The following is a 19,749-nucleotide window of genomic DNA, read 5'->3' on the forward strand; positions in this document are numbered from 1 at the left end:
CGATTTCATGTGGAAATACTTTGAAATGTATTTTAATATTTGTTTCAATGCCTGGAAAAGCGAATGATATTTTGAAAATTTGAAGTGCATCGAATACGGAGTTACCTAGACACCCACGCCCTGCTGGAAGGTTTGGAAAACCCCGTGGCTTGGGCACAAGGTCCTCTTTCGATACTGTGCTTTTAGAGTGCAGAAGTTGGTAAGTCTGAGCTCCCGGTTTAACAGACATGTTATACAGCGTTAGCTCTCTGCCATCCGATTTTTATTTTTATCTTTTTTGGCCCCATTTAGGTGGTTCGAGGTTTAAAAATGCAGATCTTCGTAAAAACCCTCACGGGGAAAACGATAACCCTCGAAGTAAGTACGGGGCGGGCAGCCGGCGCTGACTCGAGGCCTCCTCCAGGTCTCGAGTCGAAACAAAACGTGCAAATGCCTCGAGCTGAAAATTAATATTTAATGTAATGTTGATTAAAGCTGTATTTAGTATGCGCTCAGTATCCGGCTAGTGTCGTCTTAAGTTTACGAATCCCAAGGCCTTAAATATCATATGTAAATGTTTTTAAGGTAGTGGTTGTGAATTTATGGGTGTTTTTATTCATTTAAACAAGGCTACACGAGTAATTGAGTTTTGAGGATTAAGGAGTGCGGTCTATTAACATTAACTCTTCTTTTAATCTGATCATAAATTAAATTTTAGTTTGGCATTAAGTTGATTTACTCCACTCGAAAATCATTTGATTCTGTGCCTTAAGTATGTGAGCGCTTAAGACTATAAGAAATAGGAGTGGAAATAAGACCATTTGGCCCATCGAGACCATTCCACCATTCAATCATAGCTGATGGGCACTTCAATGCCACTTACCTGCATTCTCCCTGTATCCCTTAATCCTTTGTGAGATTAAGAATATCAATCTCCGCCTTGACATTTAACAACCTGGCCTCTAGTGCGCTCCATGGCAATGAATTCCACAGGCCACTATTCTCTGGCTGAAGAAATGTCTCCTTTTTTCTGTTTTAAAGTGACCTCTAATTCTAAGGCTGTGCCCACTGGTTCTCGTATCCCTGCCTGACGGAAACATTCCCAGCGTCCACCCTTTCTAAGCCATGCATTATCTTCTAAGTTTCTATTAGATCTCCCCTCAGCCTTCTGAACTCTGATGAAACCAATCCCAGGATCCTCCGCCATTCGTTGTATGTTAGTCCCACCATTCCAGGGATCATCTGTGTGAATCTCTGCTGGACATGCCGCAGTGCCAGTATGTCCTTCCTGAGTTATGGGGCCTAACCAGAGCTTTATGAAGTCTCCGTAGCACATTGCTGCTTTTACATTCCAACCATCTTGAGATAAATGACAACATTACATTTGCTTTCTTAACCACGGACTCAACCTGCAAGCCAACCTTTAGAGAATCCTGGACTAGCACTCCTAGATCCCTTTGTACTTTGGCTTTATGAATTTTCTCACCATTTCGAAATTAGTCTGCCTGTATTTTTTTTCCAAAGTGCAAGACCTTGCATTTGCTCAACTGAATTTCATCAGCCATTTCTTGGACCACTCTCCTAATCTGTCTAAGTCTTTCTGCAAGGAGAAAGTGAGGACTGCAGATGCTGAACATCAGAGCTGAAAATTTGTTGCTGGAAAAGCGCAGCAGGTCAGGCAGCATCCAAGGAGCAGGAGAATCGACGTTTTGGGCACAAGCCCTTCTTCAGGAATGAGGAAGGTGTGCCAAGCAGGCTAAGATAAAAGGTAGGGGGGAGGGGTGTTGGAAATGCGATAGGTGGAAGGAGGTTAAGGTGAGGGTGATAGGCCGGAGTGGGGATGGGGGCGGAGAGGTCAGGAAGAAGATTGCAGGTTAGGAAGGTGGTGCTGAGTTCAAGGGTTGGAACTGAAACAAGGTGGGGGGAGGGGAAATGAAACTGGAGAAATCTGAGTTCATTCCTCGTGGTTGGAGAGTTCCTAGGTGGAAGATGAGGCACTCTTCCTCCAGCTGTCACGTTGCTATGGTCTGGCGATGGAGGAGTCCAAGGACCTGCCTGTCCTTGGTGGAGTGGGAGGGGGAGTTACAGTATTGAGCCATGGGGTGGTTGGGTTGGTTGGTCCGGGTGTCCCAGAGGTGTTCTCTGAAACGTTCTGCAAGTAGGTGACCTGTCTCCACAATATAGAGGAGGCCGCAGCGGATGCAATAAATGATGTGTGTGGAGGTGGAGGTGAATCTGTGGCGGATATGCAAGGATCCCTTGGGGCCTTGGAGGGAAGTAAGGGGGGGGGAGGTGTGGGCGCAAGTTTTGCATTTCTTGCGGTTGCAGGGGAAGGTGCCAGGAGTGGAGGTTGGGTTGGTGGGAGGTGTGGACCTGATGAGGGAGTCACAGAGGGAGTGGTCTTTTTGGAACGCTGATAGGGGAGGGGAGGGAAATATATCCCTGGTGGCGGGGTCCGTTTGGAGGTGGCGGAAATGACGACGGATGGTACGATGTAATATGGAGGTTGGTGGGGTGGTAGGTGAGGACCAGTGGGGTTCTGTCCTGGTGGCAATTGGAGGAGATGCGGTGGAGAGCATCGTCGACCATGTCTAGGGGAGAAATTGCGGTCTTTGGAGAAGGAGGCCATCTGGGTTGTTCGGTATTGGAACTGGTCCTCCTGGGAGCAGATGCGGCGGAGAGGAAGGAATTGGGAATATGGGATGGCGTTTTTACAGGGGGCAGGGTGGGAGGAAGTGTAGTCTAGGTAACTGTGGGAGTCTGTCGGTTTATAGTAAATCTCCGTATTGATTCAGTTGCCCGAGATAGATATGGAGAGGTCTAGGAAGGAGGGGGAGGAGTCTGAGACTGTCCAGGTAAATTTGAGGTCGGGGTGGAAGGTGTTAGTAAAATGGATGAACTGTTCAACCTCCTTGTGGGAGCACAAGGCAGCGCCAATACAGTCATCGATGTAGCGGAGGAAAAGGTGGGGGGTGGTGCCAGTGTAGCTGCGGAAGATGGACTGTTCCACATATCCTACGAAGAGGCAGGCATAGCTGGGGCCCATGCGGGTGCTCATGGCTACTTCTTTGGTTTGGAGGAAGTGGGAGGATTGGAACTTCTCGTTCCAATCCTCCCACTTCCTCCAAACCAGAGGAGTAGCCATGGGCCCCAGCTGTGCCTGCCTCTTCGTAGGATATGTAGAACAGTCCATCTTCCGCAGTTACACTGGCACCACCCCCTCACCTTTTCCTCTGCTACATCGATGATTGTATCGGCGCTGCCTCGTGCTCCCACGAGGAGGTTGAACAGTTCATCTGCTTTACTAACACCTTCCACCCCGACCTCAAATTTACCTGGACCGTCTCAGACTCCTTCCCTCCCCTTCCTAGATCTCTCCATTTCTATCTCGGGCAACCGAATCAACACAGACATTTACTATAAACCAACCGACTCCCACAGCTACCTAGACTACACCTCCTCCCACCCTGCCCCCTGTAAAAACGCTATCCCATCTTCCTAATTCCTTCGTCTCTGCCGCACCTCCCAGGAGGACCAGTTCCAATACCGAACAACCCAGATGGCCTCCTTCTTCAAAGACTGCAATTTCCCCCCAGATGTGGTCGACGATGCCCTCCACCGCATCTCCTCCACTTCCTACTCCTCCAATCGCCACCAGGACAGAACCCCACTGGCCCTCACCTACAACCCCACCAACCTCTATATGCATCATACCATCCGTCGTCATTTCCTCCACCTCCAAACGGACCCCACCACCAGGGATATATTCCCCTCCCCTCCCCTATCAGCGTTCCAAAAAGACCACTCCCTCCGTGACTCCCTCGTCAGGTCCACACCTCTCACCAACCCAACCTCCACTCCTGGCATCTTCCACTGCAACCGCAAGAAATGCAAAACTTGCGACCACACCACCTCCTCCACCCCCCCACCCCCCTTTACATTCCTCCGAGGCCCCAAGGGATCCTTCCATATCCGTCACAAATTCACCTGTACCTCCACACACATCATTTGCTGTACCCGATATGGCCCCCTCTATATTGGGGAGACAGGCCGCCTACTTGCAGAATGTTTCAGAGAACACCTCTGGGACACCCGGGCCAACCACCCCATGGCTCAACACTTCAACTCCTCCTCCCTCTCCCCCAAGGACATGTAGGTCCTTGGACTCTTCCATCGCCAGACCATAGCAATGTGACGGCTGGAGGAAGAGCGCCTCATCTTCCGCCTAGGAGCCCTCCAACCAGGAGGGATGAACTCAGATTTCTCCAGTTTCCTCATTTCCTTTTCCCCCCACCTTGTCGCAGTCCCAACCCTCGAACTCAGCACCACCTTCCTAACCTGCAATCTTCTTCCTGACCTCTCCGGCCTATCACCCTCACCTTAACCTCCTTCCACCTATCGCATTTCCAACGCCCCTCCCCCAAGTCCCTCCTCCCTACCTTTTATCTTAGCCTGCTTGGGATACTTTTCTCATTCCTGAAGAATGGCTCGTGCCTGAAACGTCGATTCTCCTGCTCCTTGGATGCTGCCTGACCTGCTGCGCTTTTCCAGCAACACATTTTTCAGCTCTAAGTCTTTCTGCAGCCTCCCCACCTTCCCAGAACAACCTGCCTGTCCGCCTAACTTGGTATTGTCGGCGAACTTGCCAGAATGCCCCAGTCCTTTCATCCAGACCATTAATATATAAGGCAAACAGCTGTGGCCCCAACCTTGAACCCTGTGAAACACCACTTGTCACTTGCTGCCATTCCGAAAAAGAACCTTTTATCCCAACTCTGCCTTCTGTCAGACAGCCAATCCTCAAACCATGCCAGTAGCTCACCTCAAACACCATGGGCCCACACCTTACTCAGCACCCTCCCGTGAGGCACCTTATCAAAGGCCTTTTGGAAGTCTAGGTAGATAACATTCACTGGGTTCCCCTGGTCTAACCTACTTGTTACTTCTTCAAAGAAATCTTAACAGGTTTGTCAGACACAACGTCCCCTTACTAAATCCATGCTGACTTGTTCTAATCCGACCCTGCACTTGCAAGAATTTATAAATTTCATCCTTAACGATGGATTCTGGAATTTTACCTACAACTGAGGTCAGGCTAATCGGCCTATAATTTTTCATGAATTTGTCTTGATCCTTTCTTGAACAAGGGGATTACAACAGGAATTTTTCAATCATCTGTCACTTTCCCTGACCCCAGTGATTTTTGAAAGTTTACAGCCGACACCTCTGCTATTTCTTCAGCCACCTCCCTCAGAACTCTAGGATGTAGCCCATCCGGGCCAGGAGATTTATCAATTTTAGTTTTTCTAGCACTTTCTCTTTTATAATGGCTACCATACTCTGCCCCTTGACTTTCCTTAGTTGTTGGGATGTTACTCATGTCTTGCACTGTGAAGACTGACACAAAATATTTAAGTTCTTCAGCTATTTCCTTATTTCCCATCACTAGCCTTTCTGCATCAATTTGGAGCAGCCCAATTTTTACTTTTGCCTCTTATTTGTTATTTATTGAAAGAAACCTTTACTATCATTTCTAATATTACTAGCTAGCTTACCTTCATATTTGATCCTGTCCGTCTTTATTTCTCTCCTGATTTCCCAGTGCTCTTGGTCACTTTATAGGCTCTCTCTTTTTCTATGATACATTTCCTGACTTCCTTTGTCAGTCATGGTTGTCTAATTCCTCCCCCAACCCCGGATAATCTTTCTTTGGGATGAACCTCTGAATTGTATTCTCAATTACACCCAGAAACTCTTGCCATTGTTGCTGTACTGTCTTACCCAATAGGCTCTGCTTCCAGTCGATTTTCATCAGTTTCTCTCTCATGCCCTTGTAATTACCTTTATTTAACTGTAACACCGTTGCATCCGATTTTTGCCTTCTCTGACTAAACTCTACCATATTATGATCGCTGCCTTTAAGATCTTTTATGAAGTCTGGCTCATTATGTAGCACTAAGTCCAGAATAGCCTGCTCCCGTGTGGGCTCCATCACAGGCTGTTCCAGAAAGCCGTCCTGTAAGCATTCCATGAATTTCCTTTCTTTGGATCCACTGGCGACATTTTTCACCCAATCCATTTGCATATTGAAGTTCCCCCATGAAGACAGTGACAGGGCATGCCAGAAAGGCACAATCTATTTCCTGGTACGTCTTACACCTCTGGTCCTGGCCACTGCTGGTAGGTCTACATAATTCCCATTATGGTTTTTTTGCCTTTGTAGTTCCTCAGCTCCACCCACACAGAGACTCCACATCCTCTGACCCTATGTCATTCAGTGCCATAGATTTAATGTAATTCTCAACTAACAAGGCAACCCCGCCCCCTCTGCCCACTTCCCTATCCTTTCAATAAGTTGTAAATCCTTGGATGTTTAACTGCCAGTCCTGAACCCCCTGCAATCACGTCTCTGATGCCTACCACGTCATAATTGTTTATGGTGATTTGTGCCGTTAATTCATCTACTTTGTTTCGAATACTATGAGCGTTTGGATAAAGCACTTTAATGCTAATTTTCTTAACCTCATCACCCCTCGTAGTATGTCCTAAGTTATCCTTCCTTTTGCTTCATTCCTAGTCTGCCTCGAAATTAAAAGCTGCACATATGCTAACCTGCTGCTTACCTTTCTACTTGACTCCATACTCCGTGTTGCTTTTTCTTTCCCTTCCTCCCCTACTCACAAGTTTAAAGTCCTAGTGACCACTCTATTTATCCTTTTCACCAGAACACTGGTTCCAGATCAGTTCAGGTGGAGACCGTCCCATCTGTACGGTTCGCCCCGGTTCCAAAACTGATTCCGATGTCCCATGAAATGGAATCCCTCTTTCCCACACCAATCTCTTAGCCACATGTTTACTTCTCTAATTTTCTTATGCTTATGCCAATTAGCACGTGGCTTGGGCAGTAATCCAGAGATTATGACCCTTGAGGACCTGTTCTTCAGTTTCCTCCTTAGTGCTTGATGCTCCCCAAACAGGTCCTCCTTCCTAGCATTGCCTGTGTTGTTTGTGCCAATGTGGACTGCAACAGCTGGATTCTCTCCCTCCCGCTCCAATATTCTTTCAAGCCAGTCAGATGTCCTGCACTTTGGCGCCAGGCAGGCAACACACCAGGCGGGACTCTCGATCCAGCTCACAAAGGATACTATCTGTCCCCCTAGTTATAGAATCCCCTATAACAACTACTTGTCATTTTGATCCCCCCTCTTGAATGGTCTTCTGCACCATGGTGCCATGATCAGCTAGCTCATCCTATCCACAGCCCTTTTCCTCGTCCATTCAGGGAGCAAAAATCTCATACCTGTTGGACAAGGTCAGCTAGGAACTCGGAATCCCCCCTGCCTGCCTAACTTAGTCATACTCTGTTGTTCCTGATCACTAACTGAATTTGAATTACTTAATCTACCGAGTGTGACCGCCTCCTGAAACAAAGCGTCCAGGTACTCTTACCTGTCCTGGATGTGCCACGGTGTTTGAAGCTCAGATTCCAGATCATCAGTTCTGATCTGGAGTTCTTCCAGTAACCACCATTTGCTGCAGATGTGGTCACTGCAGTTTACAATGGGATCAACCAACTCCCATACCATACAGCTACAGCAATCGGGTTCAGCCATCTCTATTTAGAGTCATAAAGATGTACAGCATGGAAGCAGACCCTTCGGTCCAACCTGTCCATGCCGACCAAATATCCCAACCCAAACTAGTCCCACCTGCCAGCAACCGGCCCATATCCCTCCAAACCCTTCCTATTCATATACCCATCCAAATGCCTCTTAAATGTTGCAATTGTACCAGCCTCCACCACATCCTCTGGGAGCTCATTCCATACACGTACCGCTCTCTGCGTGAAAAAGTTGCCCCTTAGGTCTCTTTTATATCTTTCCCCTCTCACCCTAAAGCTATGCTCTCTAGTTCTGGACTCACTGACCCCAGGGAAAAGACTGTGTCTATTTATCCTATCCATGCCCATCATAATTTTGTAAACCTCTATTAGGTCACCCCTCAGCCTCTGACACTCCAGGGAAATTGTAAGGACACTGACGGGCAGAGGGGGTGGGGTGGCCATGTTGGTAAGGGATGATATTCAGTCCCTTGTGCGGGCATAGAATAAGACCATAAGACATAGGAGTGGAAGTAAGGCCGTTCGGCCCATTGAGTCCATACCGCCATTGGCTGATGGGCATTTCAACTCCACTTACCCGCATTCTCCCCGTAGCCCTTAATTCCTTGTGACATCAAGAATTTATCAATCACTGCCGTGAAGACATTGTGTCCCGGCCTCCACTGCACTCTGCAGCAATGAATTCCACAGGCCCACCACTCTCTGGCTGAAGAAATGTCTCCGCGTTTCTGTTCGGAATTTATCCCCTCTAATTCTAAGGCTGTGTCCACGGGTCCTAGTCTCCTCGCCTAACGGAAACAATTTCCTAGCGCCCACCCTTTCCAAGACATGTGTTATCTTGTAAGTTTCTATTAGATCTCCCCTTAATCTTCTAAACTCCAATGAATACAATCCCAGGATCCTCAGCCGTTCCTCGTATGTTAGACCTACCATTCCAGGGCTCATCCGTGTGAATCTCCGCTGGACACGCTTTAGTGCCAGTATGTCCTTCCTGAGGTTTGGGGACCAAAACTGGACACAGTATTCCAAATGGGGCCTACCCAGAGCTTTATAAAGTCTCAGTAGCACAATGATGCTTTTACATTCCAACCTTCTTGAGATAAATGACAACATTGCATTCGCTTTCTTAATCACGGACTCGACCTGCATGTTTGCCTTTAGAGAATCCTCGACTAGCACTCCCAGATCCTTTTGTACTTTGGCTTTATGAATTTTCTCACCATTTGGAAAGTAGTCCATGCTTGTATTCTTTTTTCCAAAGTACAAGACCTCGCATTTGCTCACATTGAATTCCATCAGCCATTTCCTGGACCACTCTCCCAAACTGTCTAGATCCTTCTGCAGCCTCCCCACTTCCTCAGTACTACCTGCCTGTCCACCTAACTTCGTATCATTGGCAAACTTCGCTAGAATGCCCCCAATCCCCTTCATTCAGATCATTAATATATAACGTGAACAGCTGCGGCTCCAACCCTGCGGGACACCGTTTGTCACTGGCTGCCATTCCTAAAAAGAACCTTTTATCCCAACTCTGCCTTCTGTCAGACAGCCAATCCTCAATCCATACCAGTAGCTCACTTCGAACACCATGAGCCCTCCCCTTGCTCAGCAGCCTCCTGTGTGGCACCTTCTCAAAGGCCTTTTGGAAGTCTAGATAGACCACATCCACTGGGTTTCCCTGGTCTAACCTACTTGTCACCTCTTCAAAGAATTCCAACAGGTTTGTCAGGCACGACCTCCCCTTAATAAATCCATGTTCTAATCCGACCCTGCTCTTCCAAGAATTTAGAAACCTCATCCTTAATAACGGATTCTAGAATTGTACCAACAACCGAGGCTAATTGGCCTGTAATTTTCCATCTTTTGTCTTGAACAAGGGAGTTACAAATAGCAATCTTCCAATCATCATCCGGGACTTTCCCTGACTCCAGTAACTTTTGAAAAATCTCAACCAACGCCTCCGCTATTTTCTCAACCACCTCCCTCAGAACTCTAGGATGTAGCCCATCGGGGCCAGTTGATTTATCAATTTTAAGACCTTTTGTCTTTTCTAGCACTTTCTCTTTTGTAATGGCAACCATACTCAACTCAGCCCCCTGACTCCCTTTGATTGTTGGGATATTACTCATGTCTTCTACTGTGAAGACTGATGCAAAGTACTTATTAAGTTCTCCAGCTATTTCCTTATCTCCCATCACTAGGCTTCCAGGGATGTAGGGGGATCAGGGGATGTAGAGTCAGTATGGATAGAGCTGAGAAATTCTAAGGGTAAAAAGCCCCTCTTGGGAGTTTTCTACAGACCCCGAAACCGTAGTCTGAATGTCGGGTGTAAGTTGAATCAGGAGCTAAAATTGGCCTGTTGGAAAGATGTTACTACAATCGTTATGGGAGATTTCAACATGCAGGTAGACTGGGAGAATCAGGATGGTATTGGACCTCAAGAAAGAGACTTTGTGGAGTGCCTCTGAGATGGATTCTTAGAACAGCTGGTGCAGGAGCCTATCAGGGAGAAGGCCATTCTGGATCTGGTATTGTGCAACGAACCAGAATTGGTCAGGGACCTCGAAGTGAAGGAGCCATTGGGAAGTAGTGACCATAATACAAAAAGCTTCAGTCTGCAATTTGAGAGGGAGAGGGTACAATCGGAAGTGACAATATTTCAGTTGAATAAAGGGAACTATGGAGCTATGAGGGAGGAGCTGGCCAAAGTTCAATGGTGCAATACCTTAGCAGGGATGACAGTGGAGGAACAATGGCAGATCTTTGTGTATAATGCAGAAGATGCAGGATCAGTTCATTCCAAAAAGGAAGAAAGATCCTAGGAAGAGGCATGGGTGGCTGTGGCTGATGAGGGAAGTTAAGAAACATATAAAGTTAAAAGAGCAAAAGTATAACATAGCAAAGATAAGTGGGAAAACGGAGGACTGGGAAGCTTTTAAAGAACAACAGAGGACTACTAAGAAGGAAGTACGCAGAGAAAAAATGAGGTACGAAGGTAAACTGGCCAAAAATATAAAGGAGGATAGTAAAAGCTTTTTTTAGGTATGTGAAAGGCAAAAAAATGGTTAAGACTAAAATTGGGCCCTTGAAGACAGAAATAGGGGAATATATTATGGAGAACAAAGAAATGGCAGAAGAATTGAATTGGTACTTCAGGTCTGTGTTCACAAGCAATCTCCCTGAGGTAACAGTGGCTGAAGGACCTGAACTGAAGGGAATTTATATTTGCCAGGAATTGGTGTTGGAGAGACTGTTAGGTCTGAAGGTTGACAAGTCCCCGGGGCCTGATGGTCTACATCCCAGGGTACTGAAGGAGGTGGCTCGAGAAATCATGGATGTGTTGGTGATTATTTTCCAGAGTTCGATAGATTCAGGATCAGTTCCTGCAGATTGGAGGGTGGCTAATGTTGTACCACTTTTTAAGAAAGGTGGGTGAGAGAAAACAGGAAATTAAAGACCGGTTAGTCTGACCTCAGTGGTGGGAAAGATGCTGGAGTCTATTATAAAGGATGAAATTACGACCCATCTGGATAGTAGTAACAGGATAGGTCAGAGTTAACATGGATTTATGAAGGGGAAATCATGCTTGACTAATCTTCTGGAATTTTTTGAGGATATAACTGAAGATGGACGAGGGAGATCCAGTAGATGTAGTGTACCTGGACTTTCAGAAAGCTTATGATAAAGTCCCACATAGGAGGTTAGTGAGCAAAATTAGGGCTCATGGTATTGGGGGCAAAGTACTAACTTGGATTGAAAGTTGGTTGGCTGACAGGAAACAAAGAGTAGTGATAAACGGCTCCATTTCAGAATGGCAGGCAGTGACCAATGGGGTACCGCAGGCATCAGTGCTGGGACCGCAGCTTTTTACAATGTATATTAATGATATAGAAGATGGTATTAGTAATAACATTAGCAAATTTGGTGATGATACTAAGCTGGGTGGCAGGGTGAAATGTGATGAGGATGTTAGGAGATTACAGGGTGACCTGGACAGGTTAGGTGAGTGGTCAGATGCATGGCAGATGCAGTTTAATGTGGATAAATGTATGGTTATCCACTTTGGTGGCAAGAACAGGAAGGCAGATTACTACCTAAATGGAATCAATTTAGGTAAAAGGGCAGTACAAAGAGATCTGGGTGTTCTTGTACACCAGTCAATGAAGGTAAACATGCAGGTACAGCAGGTAGTGAAGGAAGGCTAATAGCGTGCTGGCCTTCATAACAGAGGGATTGAGTATAGAAGCAGAGAGGTTCTTCTGCAGCTGTACAGGGCCCTGGTGAGACCACACCTGGAGTATTGTGTGCAGTTCTGGTCTCCAAATTTGAGGAAAGACATTCTGGCTATTGAGGGAATGCAGCGTAGGTTCACGAGGTCAATTCCTAGAATGGCGGGACTACCTTACGTTGAAAGACTGGAGTGACTGGGCTTGTATACACTTGAGTTTAGAAGACTGAGAGGGGATCGAATTAAGACATATAAGATTATGAAAGGATTGGACACTCTGGAGGCAGGAAACATGTTTCCGCTGATGGGTGAGTGCCGAATCAGAGGACACAGCTTAAAAATACGGGGTAGACCATTTAGGACAGATGAGGAGAAACTTCTTCACCCAGAAAGTGGTGGCTGTGTGGAATGCTCTGCCCCAGAGAGCACTGGAGGCCCAGTCTCTGGATTCATTTAAGAAAGAGTTGGATAGAGCTCTCAAGGATAGTGAAATCAAGGGTTATGGAGATAAGGCAGGAACAGGATACTGATTAAGGATGATCAGCCATGATCATATTGAATGGTGGTGCAGGCTTGAAGGGCAGAATGGCCTACACCTGCACCTATTATCTATTGAAAACTGCCCCAGCCTGTTCAGACTCTCCCTGTAGCTCAGATCCTCCAATCCTGGGAACATTCTTGTAAATCTTTTCTGAACCCTTTCAAGTTTCACAACATCCTTACGATTGGAAGGAGACCAGAATTGCACGCAATATTCCAACAGTGGCCTAACCAATGTCCTATACAGCTGTAACATGACCTCCCAACTCCTGTACTCAATACTCTGACCAATAAAGGAAAGCATACCAAACGCGTTCTTCACTAACCTATCTACCTGTGACTCCACTTTCAAGGAGCTATGAACCTGCACTCCAAGGTCTTTGTTCAGCAATACTCCCTAGCACCTTACAATTAAGTGTATAAGTCCTGCTAAGATTTGCTTTCCCAAAATGCAGCACCTCTCATTTATCTGAATTAAACTCCCATCTGCCACTTCTCAGCCCATTGGCCCATCTGGTCCAGATCCTGTTGTAATCTGAGGTAACCCTCTTCGTTGTCCACTACACCTCCAATTTTGCAGACTTACTAACTGTACCTCTTATGCTTGCATCCAAATCATTTATGTAAATGACAAAAAGTAGAGGGCCCAGCACTGATCCTTGTGGCACTCCACTGGTCACAGGCCTCCAGTCTGAAAAACAACCCTCCACCACCACCCTCTATCTTCTAACTTTGAGCCAGTTCTGTATCCAAATGGCTAATTCTCCCTGTCTTCCATGAGATCTAACCTTGCTAATCAGTCTCCCATGGGGAACCTTGTCGAACGGCTTACTGAAGTCCATATAGATCACATCTACTGCTCTGCCCTCATCAATCTTCTTTGTTACTTCTTCAAAAAAACTCAATCAAGTTTTGTGAGGCATGATTTCCCACGCACAAAGCCATGTTGACTATCCTGAATCAATCCTTGCCTTTTCAAATACATGTACGTCCTGTCCCTCAGGATTTCCTCCAACAACTTGCCCAACACTGAGGTCAGGCTCACTGGTCTGTAGTTCCCTGGCTTGACATTACCACCCTTCTTAAACAGTGGCACCACGTTTGCCAACCTCCAGTCTTCCGACACTTCACCTGTGACTACCGATGATACAAATATCTCAGCAAGAGGTCCAGCAATCACTTCTCTAGCTTTCCACAGCGTTCTCGGGAACACCTGATCAGGTCCTGGGGAGTTATTCACCTTTTAACCGTTTCAAGACATCCATCACTTCCTCCTCTGTAATCTGGACATGTTGCAAGATGTCACCATCTATTTCCTTACAGTCTATATCTTCCATATCCTTTCCCACAGTAAATACTGATGCAAAATATTTATTTAGTATCTCTCCCATTTTCTGTGACTCCACACAAAGGCCGCCTTGCTGATCTTTGAAGGGCCCTATTCTCTCCCTAGTTACCCTTTTGTCCTTAATATATTTGTAAAACCCCTTTGGATTCTCCTTAATTGTATTTGCCAAAACTATCTCGTGTCCCCATTTTGCCCTCCTGATTTCCCTCTTAAGTATACTCCTACTTCCTTTATGATTCACTAGATCTATCCTGTCTATACCTGGTGTTGTGATTTTTAACTTTGTATACCTGACATATGCTTCCTTCTTTTTCTTAACCAAACCCTCCATTTCTTTAGTCATCCAGCATTCCCTATCCCTCCCAGCCTTCCCTTTTACCCTAACAGGAAGATACTTTCTCTGGATTCTCGTTATCTCATTTCTGAAGGCTTCCCATTTTCCAGCTGTCCCTTTACCTGTAAACACCTGCCTCAAATCAGCTTTTGAAAGTTCTTGCCTAATACCGTCAAAATAGGCCTTTCTGCAATTTAGAACTTCAACTTTTAGATCTGGCCTATCCTTTTCCATCACTATTTTAAATTTAATAGAATTATGCTCGCTGGCCCCAAAGTGCGCCCCCACTGACACCTCAGTCACCTGCTCTGCCTTCTTTCCCAAAATAGGTCAAATTTTGCACCTTCTCTAGTGGTACATCCACGTACTGAATCAGAAAATTGTCTTGTACACACTTAAGAAATTCCTCTCCATCTAAACCTTTAACACTATGGCAGTCCCAGTCGATGTTTGGAAAGTTACAATCCCCTACCATAACTACCCTATTATTCTTATAGATAGCTGAGATCTCCTCACAAGTTTGTTTCTCAATTTCCCTCTGACTGTTGGGAGATCTATAATACGATCCCAATAAGGTGATCATCCCTTTCTTATTTCTCGGTTCCACACAAATAACTTCCCTGGATGTATTTCCTGGAATATCCTCCCTCAGCACAGCTGTAATGCTATCCATTATCAAAAATGCCACTCCCCCTCCTCTCATGCCTCCCTTTCTATCCTTTCTGTAGCATTTGTATCCTGGAACATTCAACTGCCAGTCCTGCCCATCCCTGAGCCATGTTTCTGTAATTGCTATGATATCCCAGTCACATGTTCCTAACCATGCCCTGAGTTCATCTGCCTTCCCTGTTAGGCCCCTTGCATTGAAATAAATGCAGTTTAATTTATTAGTCCTATCTTGTCCCTGCTTGCCCTGATTTGTGTTATTTAATTCATTTGTACAAATTTGAGTTAAATAATTTTTGGTACTTCTCTATCGTCTTATTCAATTAATAGTAAACTTTTAATCAATCTCACGACACACAAGAAATATCAATTGAAACACCTTACCTTAGCAACACGCGAGAGTTTGGGGGGGGGGGGTTGGGGGCACGGATGGGAGACACTACATGTGTAGCGTCTTGGGATTTCAGCCTCTGCCAAAATATACCTGAAAATCCCGAGGTAAGTTTTTATATTAAACAATTACCTTCCCGTTGGGCCATTGGTCCTCTCAGTCGCTCTTCCCACTCCCAACTGCTGCCGAAAAAAAGACTCAAACTCCTAATGTAAGTTTTTATGTTTAAAAAGTATTTGTTAATATTTCAAATTTGTTAATTTGCAGGTTTGGTGTAGTTGTTAAATATTTTGTTTTCAGTCCTGCCTTTTTGGTCTGTGAATGTTTCAGGCCACTTACTTTCGCTTCAAAGTTGGAGTAGTGTCTCAAACTAAATCAGTTGAGAAGCTTAAACTAGAAAGGTTGATTTTCTTGGACTCATTGGTTTTTAAAGTGTCATTGTGAAGCTGTTTTTGAGCCACTATTCTAAACAAAATGCAGAAAGAGAATACTTTCTTACAAATTTTAAATGATCAGAATGACTTTTTTTTGTTTTGTAACTGCCTTAATTCCTAGTGAGCACATTATGTGCTCAAAGCTGATATTAAATTATTTAAGAATTTTTTTTCATAAGTGGAACGTCAGTCTAATTGAGCTTTTTTTTTGTATGTTCTTATTCTAGGTTGAACCCTCTGATACCATTGAAAATGTAAAGGCTAAAATTCAGGACAAGGAAGGTCTGGAATAGTTTTCATTTAATTTTTTTTAGGAAAACTGATCTGTTAGCATTCCAAGAATTTGACATGGAGTCAAAATTTGCAATACAAGTGAACATCACTATGGGTTGTGATTTGCGCTATGGATATGTCATATTCAGTGGAAGTCCAGAAGAAAAGTCTGTTAAAACATTAACTAGGAATAGAGTACTTCAGAACGTCTTTTTACATTTACACTTGAGGCTTGACTTCCTGAAAGATACTTTTTGGCTGAGGTAGAAGACTGAATTGGGGGGTTTCTTTTTTTTAAGCATTCTATGCATTATGAACATTATTTCAGATGTCACATTTTTCACCTGAGTTGGAAGATGCTGAACTCTTAAAATGATGCTGGATGCCAAACTTATGGTGTCCTGCTGTTTCTGGAGTTCTGCGTGAGTACTCAATAGTGATTGTAATGAATGGGCAGATATTTGACCCTTTTCCTTCTAAAATGGAGGTGGATTTTATTTCTAGGCACTTCTAATCTCTTTCATCAGAGATGTCATTATAGACGGGAGCAGGTGGAACCTGAACTCAGGCCTATTAGCTCAGATGGGAACACTACCGATGCACCATAAGTACACTCATGGATTCTGGTACTAGATATTTTAAAGGCAGTCTGTTCAGGTTTGTCTTTTTCATATCTTTTAGTGCAGCTGGGCCTTGAACCTGAGTCTCCTGGCTCAGAGACCACAAGAGCCCTTGGAGGTTTTGTACCTGGGTGACCTCCGACCACAATCTTTTCTTTGTTTAACAGCTGATTGCACCACGGAGAATGATAGTCCTTTGAATTATCTTTCTTTTATCTGAAAGTGTTACCCCCTCCCCCTCAACCAAATGGCATTGTTCCCATCACCAAATCACCCGTGGTATGTTTTCTGTTATCCACCATGAGTAAATCACTTGGTCTCCAATTAATCAAAATACATCACTCCTTTGGATTACAATCTGAGCACAAGTAACATTCGCCTGTGACCTATTTAAGATTCTTGAAGTTCTGCATTATATTCAGGTAGTAAGTTACTTTGTATATAATATTTAGTTATGTATGCAAATGTAGAGAAAAAGCACATGCAAGGCCTCCAATTTCAGAAGTAATTATGCTATCTGCTTTAGTGGTATTAAATGACAGAGCTATGGGATGTTTTATAAATTCCAAAAAGTCGTGCTTAATCATTCTCTGAAAACTAAATTACATGGTTACATATAGAAACTAATTAAATTTATAAGCTTTTCCATCTATACATGGCTTCCCACTTAAGCAAAATTTCTGACAATTGAAATACCATGCAGAAATAAAGTCCCTCTTTAAAGACCTCTGTTTACAGAAGGAAGAAATTAATTTCCAAGTTTCTTGCATTGATAATGACAACTTTGCTTTTCTTTTAGCATTCTGTTTGTATCATGTTTACAGAAATTAAGTTTTTCTGTATTATGTCCTTCTGGCTAGCTTGGCATCTTTATCAAATTCAGGTGTGATAACATTTTTTTCTGTACTTTTTATTATAGGTATTCCTCCTGATCAGCAACGACTGATCTTCGCTGGAAAGCAGTTGGAGGATGGCCGTACACTCTCTGATTATAATATCCAAAAGGTATATTTACTTTGTTTAATTATGTCTCTGAATTTGTGGCTAATGTACTGAACCTGACTCTTTTATGACAATACTTTTATGCACCAGAACAAGTGAGATTATATACTTGATGCTTCACAAAAATTTGATACTGTTCAATAGGAATCAACTTTGCACCTTGTATTGAGACTGCGTGGTGGTGCCAAGAAGAGAAAGAAGAAGTCTTACACCACACCAAAGAAAAACCAGCATAAGAGGAAGAAGGTCAAACTTGCTGTCCTTAAGTATTACAAGGTAATAGTTGTATGATCAGATTGCCGAGTTGACATTTTTTGTTATATCACAGGTGGCTTGCTTTTCCTAAAGGCACATTTTGACATTTAAAGTTGTTGATCAAAAGTGGTGCAGTACTGTGTTTTGGGCAGATGAAGACTGGTATAAGATACTGAATATTATGCAGGAAAAGAAACTTGAAATATTTTGAATTCAATGCAACAAGAAAATAAGGTTCCAAGGAATATTATGCAGACTTTCCTTCCATAGTATGGAATGAAAAGTGACAATCTTTAGCTACAATTAATGGACAGAATTAGTTGACAGGTTAAAGAGGCATGGCCTTTTTGTTAATGCACAGAAGACATTGTTTAAAGTTAGAGAATTTTTGAATTTTTATAACTCTTTCTAAACAAGATGCTCCAAGTCATTTAAATTAGATTTCTTTTGATTTCAAGTATTTTCACCTGAATTAGATTCTAAATTGTTTGCTGAGAGAGTTACTCTGTTTAAGAACAATTAGTCTAGATTCTGAGTTCTTCTAGCGAGTGGAGTCAAATAACTTTAATTAATCATCTTGCAACACTCTGCTTTATACAAAAAGAAATTTTATCATTACAAGACCTATTTGTACAATGTTATTCAAAATAGTATAATTTAAAAGTGACAAACATATTAGCAGCATATTTGGCATAATCTTTCATAATTTGACAAGCATAATCATCAGTACACGAGGGTTTTTCTAAACTGTAAAGTGAGATTTGCTCATCCACTCTTGTATAGTTTATTAGGGAGATTTTTTGTTTTACTTTGCACAAAATTAAACTCATCATTTTGACTTAGGTTGACGAGCATGGAAAAATCTCTCGGCTGAGACGTGAATGTCCTTCAGAAGAGTGTGGTGCTGGTGTCTTCATGGCCAGTCACTTCAATAGACAATACTGTGGCAAGTGCTGTCTGACATATTGCTACAACAAGAATGAAGATGCATAATTACACATATGTATAATAAACTATGATGGAAAACTGTTGAACTTTTTTTTCAATCGAGTATCTTGCTTCTTCAGTTTATTTCTTTGAAATTGAGCAATAGTAGTGTAATCCATAGCAGCAGGCCAAAAGATTTTACCCACTGGCCAAGCTTAAATTAAGATTATGGAGTGTCAGCTGTTAACAGCATAAAAACTAATAACCTTGCATGTCTCAAATCACAAGAGGAATGTTCTGTGAGCAGAAATGTGGGTATATGATGTACTACTTGTAGAGTAGCAGAGGGAATTAGAATATTGAATATTATTAGAACGAACAGTTAGTGTGAGTAGTACAGATGTAGTAGAGGTGAATTTAAATAATTGAAGAAAAGAAGATAGAAAAATATGCTAACAAGGAAAAAACTACTGTTGAAAGAGGGTTGTATGGAGCAATATCTTGGACCACTTGGGTGAACTGAATTGAATTTGGCCATTTAAAATGTTTATAAAATATTGTCTTGTCAATGTATTTAAAGGCTGCAATGTTTTAGTTAGGTGCTTAGTTGTTCTTTGAAAGATACTTACATGAAATATGACTGACTTTTAAGTAGCAAGTACTCTTGTGAGTAGGTGAAAGAGGTATTTAATAAAAATTAAGATATTTGCCTCAATGGCTTTTAAACATAACCTATATATGGACCATGTAAAGTTGGTGCTGTTGCATGTACTTGTTGTTCTTGCTGTTTCCACAACTAGTCCTATATGTTTTCTTAGGTCATTGAATTTGATTTGATGGCATTAGCATTACATCTAATGAATAATAGCATAGTGGTTATGTTAGTGGACACCTGAATTAAAATTCCACCACAGTTGGACCTCTAACTTGGATGAAAGATGTAATCACTAATGGTGATAAAGAAATTATGGTGTTTTTAATTTTAATGGGGTTTCGTGAAGATATGTCAACCTTACTGATTCTGAAATTGACTAGCAAGTCTGCAGTTGTATCAACATCTTGACATAACCTGAGAAATGTCATAGTCTTGCATTCAGTGCACCAGGCTTCCAAGAGAAGCAAAGCTTTTTC

General features: G+C 43.4%; 1 protein-coding gene across 1 annotated transcript; it reads left to right on the plus strand.

The window, feature by feature from the left end:
* Positions 1-151: 151 nt before the first annotated feature.
* rps27a (ribosomal protein S27a) lies at positions 152-18,725 on the plus strand. Its single transcript, XM_043695982.2, has 6 exons — positions 152-199; positions 292-357; positions 15,769-15,823; positions 17,354-17,439; positions 17,581-17,712; positions 18,535-18,725. Exons 2-6 carry the CDS (start codon positions 310-312, stop codon positions 18,682-18,684), a joined length of 471 nt encoding a protein of 156 aa, XP_043551917.1. The 5' UTR covers positions 152-199; positions 292-309; the 3' UTR covers positions 18,685-18,725.
* Positions 18,726-19,749: the final 1,024 nt, after the last annotated feature.

The sequence above is a fragment of the Chiloscyllium plagiosum genome, unplaced genomic scaffold (genome assembly GCF_037043375.1).
Source record: "Chiloscyllium plagiosum isolate Xiang-an unplaced genomic scaffold, Cpla_swu_hap1 HiC_scaffold_10, whole genome shotgun sequence".
NCBI lineage: Eukaryota > Metazoa > Chordata > Chondrichthyes > Orectolobiformes > Hemiscylliidae > Chiloscyllium > Chiloscyllium plagiosum.

Coding starts and splice junctions, on each gene's coding strand:
- rps27a (XM_043695982.2), top strand. CDS start 310: ATGCAGATCTTCGTAAAAACCCTCACGGGGAAAACGATAACCCTCGAA. Junction 17,440..17,580: donor CTGATTATAATATCCAAAAG/GTATATTTACTT, acceptor ACTGTTCAATAG/GAATCAACTTTGCACCTTGT. Junction 17,713..18,534: donor CTGTCCTTAAGTATTACAAG/GTAATAGTTGTA, acceptor ATTTTGACTTAG/GTTGACGAGCATGGAAAAAT.